Raw genomic sequence first — 5,670 nt, 5'->3', positions numbered from 1 at the left:
GTTAGCTTCATAAAATGATTTGGGGAGAGTTCCATCTTTCTCAATCACCTGAAATACCTTCAGTAGGATTGGATCAGCTCCTCCTTAAATGTCTTGTAGAAGTCTGCTGGAAAGCCATCTTGTCCAAGGCTTTTTTTTTTTTTTTTTTTGTAGTAATAAGTTTTCTTATTACATAGTCAATTTCCTTGATTGTTATTGGTCTATTTAGGGTCTCAATTTCTTCTTGTTTCAACCTAGGCAGGTTGTGTGATGACAGAAAGTCCTCCATTTCCTTGAGGTTTTCAAGTTTGTTTCCATATAAGTGTACATAGTAGTCTCTAATGATCTTTTGTATTTCTTCAGGGTCAGATGTGACTTCATCTTTTGTGTTTCTGATTGTGCTTATTTGGGTTTTTTCTCTTTTTCTTGGTCAGTCTAGCTAGGGGACCATCGATCTTGTTTATCCTTTTGAAGAACCAGCTTTTTGTTTCATTGTTTTTTTGTATTATCTTTTTGTGTTCTATGTCCTGGTTTTGGACTTTTATTTTGGCGATCTGGATTCTTCTGCTGAAACTAGGGTTTTTTGGCCTTGATTTTCCAGCTTCCTTAGGTGGCTTGTTAGGCTGTTAACTTGTGATTCTTCCATTTTCTTCATGTGCGTTTGTAGGGATATAAATTCCCCTCTTACTACAGCTTTCATGGAATCCCAGAGATTTTGGTAAGATGTTTCTTCATTTTCATTTGTTTCCAGGTATCTTTTGATCTCTGTTTTGATTTCATCGACCCAGGAGTTGTTTAGCATCATGCTGCTTAGTGTCCATGTCTTTGTGGGTTTTGGGGGGACGTTGTTGATATTAATGTTTATTTTTATTCTACTGTGGTCTGAGAAGGTGCATGGTAAAATTTCAGTCCTTTTAAATTTGCTTATGCTTGATTTATTTGTACCCTTTGATCAATATCTTCTCTTTCCCCATCCACCCTCCTCCCCCAGTCCCTGGTAATGACCATTCTACTCTACTTCTAAGAGTTCAACTTTTTTAGATTCCACATGTAATTGAGATCACACAGTGTTTGTCTTTCTGTGTCTGGTTTACTTCATGTAACATAATGCTCACCAAGTTCATCCGTATTATCACTTCTTTTCTGATGTTACTCAAATAGTTTTATAGATGAATTCACCGACCAAGTTAGAAAATATGTTCACTATATAAGGTAGCTAGCTTTATAGAAAGTTATAGGGTCACATCATTTTACAGCCTGTTCTAATTTAAACTTTCAAATCCAAATGTGAGAAAATTCAGACTTTAATTTAAAAATGAACTCCCCAGGGTCACAGGATAGAACATATAACATCAAACTTGTTGCCATAAAAGAATCTACAACAAATAACAGATTACTTGACTGTGATTTTTACTTTTTGTCTATTAACTTTTTCAGTTATTAACATAAATCATCTTCCTTTGTTTATTTATATATTTTATCAACTATTTAGACAGTTCATGTCAAAAAATTATTTCCTCCTCCTTTTCTCATTCTAGGATGTAGACATTGAAAGCAATTATAGCTGTTTACATGGCTTTATACTGCTTGGTTTCTCTGACCATCCCAAACTGGAGATGATCCTGTCAGGAGTTGTCACCTTCTTCTACTTAATCACATTGGTGGGTAACACAGCCATCATGCTTGCCTCTCTTCTGGATTCCCATCTCCACACACCAATGTACTTTTTCCGCAGGAATTTATCTTTCCTAGATCTATGTTTCACAACCAGCATTGTCCCTCAGATGCTGTTTAACTTGTGGGGACCTGAAAAGACCATCAGTTTTGTGGGTTGTGTTATTCAACTCTATGTTTACATGTGGTTGGGCTCTATTGAGTGTCTTCTCCTGGCTATTATGTCCTATGATCGTTTTATGGCTATATGTAAGCCCTTGCATTATTTTTTAATAATGAATCCACATCTTTGTCTCAAGATGATTATCATGGTCTAGAGTATTAGTTTGGCCAGTTCTGTTGTATTATGTACACTCACCCTGAATTTGCCCAGATGTGGAAACAACCTTCTGGACCATTTCTTGTGTGAGTTGCCAGCTATGGTTAAGATAGCTTGTGTCGACACCACAACAGTTGAAATGTCTGTTTTTTCTTTAGGCATTGTCATTGTCCTCACACCCTTAATTCTTATTCTTATCCTATGGCTACATTGCCAAAGCTGTGCTGGGAATGAAGTCAAAAGCAGGCCAACAAAAAGCAGTTAATACCTGTGGATCTCACCTTACTGTGGTGTCCATCTTCTATGGAACTATTATCTACATGTACCTGCAACCAGGTAACAGTGCCTCCAAAGACCAGGGCAAGTTTCTCACTCTTTTTTATACCATCATCACTCCAAGTCTCAACCCCTTCATTTACACCTTAAGGAATAAGGACATGAAGGATGCACTAAAGAAGTTGATGAGATTTCACCACATATCTGCAAAAAGAATTAAAGTTGTAGAAAAAGATTAGAGTGAATAAGGCAATTAAATATTTTTTCTAATTGTCTTTTATTCTTACTGATGTAAGTAATCCCTAGGACACAGAGATCAAGTAGCATAATAATTTTTATATACACACATTTTGTGGATACAAACAATATTACTGCCATTTTACTTAACTCTTTCAAGTCTCTAATAAGTGCCATATCATCAAAGAAAACAGTCATTTGAATTTTTATTTTTGCTTGACATATAACACAAAAGAGGATGTAAAAATAAACTTGAGTACATTTAATTTTTTCCAAAGCCCCATAGAAACTGTTTTGGTTATCTAGTTTTATATTTTCAGTGTTAATGCTTGGGTCTTCCAAAATGTAGACCTGAAAGAATGGTTTCATATACATTATAGTTTGTATATTAAGTGATATGCAAATGATTTGCATATTATTGTAAGTAATTGTATATTTGTATCTTTTGTGATGCCATCCAAACATTTATATGTGATTGATGCAGGCAGTGTAATCTATAAGATGAAATTGTCATAAGTGGACCTTGAATAACTATCGTAATACTATAAGAAAAGGATTGACAGTAGCAAGAAACTGCAGGGGGCAGAGGGATGGGGAGGTGGGATTGGCAGTGGTGGAAATCTGCCTGAGGAAGAGGGGGGCACACCTCATCAACAAAGATACCTGCATAATGAATATTTGTACACCTAACCCTGAATTGTACCCAACAATTTTAAAATAAAAATTTTAAAGTTAAAAAAAGATGAAATTGTCATAAGCCCAACCTAAAATAACTCACTCATTGTTTAATGAAACTTCAGATCAATATCTTGAATAAAGGATCACTGTTATTTAACTTTATAACTACTTTATCATGATACAGGGGAATGAGAAGGCACAAATTAAAGAGTTTTAAAGGTGATGACGCATTCTTATTTATTTCACATTCTTCATGAAATATTTATTCCATGATTATTTCAACCTTAATGGAAAGGGAATATGACTAGTTTGACATGGGTTAGACTTTTGGCATATATCTATGGAATTGTGAGATTTATGTGAATTTTTAGAAATGTGGTAATATTTATATGTAGTAGAATTTCAATAAAAAATTTTTTTCATGATCGAATACCATTCCCTAAAAGAGCCCATTATTTAATAGTCAAACTAGATAGATTTAGAAAGATACATTGCTGGAATCTAAAAGTATATATTTCTCTTCCATCCCTTCATATGCAATTCTTGAAATGTGAAGTGGGAAGAGTCACTATATAATTATTTACTTGACCTGTCAGAACAACACAGTAATGCGTCACATTACTGTGATATTTAATATGATGTAAGATATTGCTAATATTCTTATCTTCCACATAGTACCTCTCTTAGAGTTGCCTTTAGAAATAGGTCCCGGCCACCGCAGCCTCGACCTGCTGGGCTCCGGCTATCCTTCCACCTCAGCCTTCAGAGTAGCCGGAATTAGAGGCATGCGCTACCACGCCCAGCTGATTTTTTGAGTTATTGTAGAGATAAGGTCTCGCTGCCCAGGCAGGTCTCAAACCCGCGGGCTCAGGCAATCCACTCACTTCAGCCTCCCAAAGGCACGGGATTACAGGCTGAGCCACCAAGAAATATACTACTTTCTATGATCCTAATGTACAGTATATAGTCTAACCACTGCTCTCATTTATCTTGTTTTTAGAAAGTTTGTTCTTATACTTCATAAGATTTATGACTAGTTATGTGAGAAGATATATTAAATCATTTACTATCTTTAATATTCTAGGTCACCAAAAATATAATAGTAATGGAACCTTACAAGAACATTACATTTCATACCTATAATTGTTTACCAGTGTATGTCTAGTTCTATTTTCTCATCGGTTTAAGTCTCTTCTACATTGGATCTGCAAATTAAGCTAATACATCAAATACTTAATTTCCCTTTATTATCTGAATTAAATGTATATATGTTCAGGACATTACATAAATTACAATATCTTTTAAATATATTGAGCTTTTATAAACAAATCAGTACATTCTAATCAGCCTGACCTCACATTTGTGAAATAATATGTGGCTTGAAGAGGTGATAATAATAAGTACTAATAGTAATTGAATATAATTTTCTCTTTAATGAGAAGTTACTTTCCTAACCAAAGTATCACACCACATATGAGAGTTACCGCACATCCTCTAGCCCACTCAATGTGAAGGGACTACTATCACCGGGTCCATATTTTAAAAGTATATACAGTGGTTAAGGAGAAAGTCTGAAACAAGCATTAAGCCAGGACTCAGAGGATCAGACTTTGAATCTCAAATGTACCTTGATTTTAAAAACATTTAATATTTCTAGGTCCTTATTTTCTTATATTTTAAATGGATTATAAAAATGACTTCTCTTTTTTCCTGTCACCTGTTTCACTGATTTACTAAGTTTGGCTTCAATATCTTTATATCCTTTTTCACATGGACTAAAACCATCCAGAACCAACAGTAAAGGTCCTCTTGTATATGGAGAGGGTGGGCTGACTTTCTAAAATGGGACATTTCTTGGGTGCCAGGCTCACACCTGAAGCCAGAAGAGCTCCTAAGGTAAGCAAATAACCAAACTTTCTGACTTCTTGTCCATGTATTACAACTAAAGATGGAGGATTATACATATAAGTAAATGTGCCAGCTTTCCATATTTGGAAAAACAATATTATATAATTAAAGAACACCTACCCTCAAACTACCTAACTCTAGATGCCAAATTATTTAGCACGAATAAAAAGTGCAAACACTCCTCAGAGAAGTAATGAGTAAGTCTGATTTGGAGGAAATGGAAATATATTCACAAAGTAGATAGCACTTGAGTTGATCTTTAAAGAGTCTCTGAGATCTAAATGTGGCAGAGAAAACCCAGGTGAAAAGAGTGTGGCAATGCCATGGAGGCAAATATCGAGCATGGATATAACTAAAACACAGAGTATAAGTAAATAGCCTCACAGAGTATAAGTAAATAAAGGTGGGTTGATCAACAAAGGCCAGATTAACTAACAAATAAGTATATATGAAATGCCTACTATGTGGGAGACACTGTGAAAAGCCATCTCATGTGTTTGAATCCTATATGGAAAACATTGGAGAACTGCTGTTTTGCTTTAACAAAGAAATTGCATAAAGAAAGGAATATATTACTTTTCATTCTACTCGTGTCATTC

The 5,670-nt window shown here is 34.9% G+C and overlaps 1 protein-coding gene across 1 annotated transcript in view; it reads left to right on the top strand.

The window, feature by feature from the left end:
* LOC110596133 (olfactory receptor 2W1) overlaps nt 1-2,487 on the top strand; it is a 17,316-nt gene extending 14,829 nt beyond the window's left edge. The window contains 2 exon segments of the mRNA XM_021715381.1: nt 1,518-2,167; nt 2,169-2,487. Coding sequence (XP_021571056.1) covers nt 1,518-2,167; nt 2,169-2,487 — 969 coding nt within the window.
* The last annotated feature ends 3,183 nt before the right edge of the window (nt 2,488-5,670 follow it).

Source organism: Carlito syrichta, unplaced genomic scaffold, assembly GCF_000164805.1.
Source record: "Carlito syrichta isolate Samal-C Ts95f unplaced genomic scaffold, Tarsius_syrichta-2.0.1 Scaffold307028, whole genome shotgun sequence".
Classification (NCBI taxonomy): Eukaryota; Metazoa; Chordata; class Mammalia; order Primates; family Tarsiidae; genus Carlito; species Carlito syrichta.
Note: the sequence above shows the minus strand (reverse complement) of the source record. Positions and strands in the feature narration are given on the sequence as shown.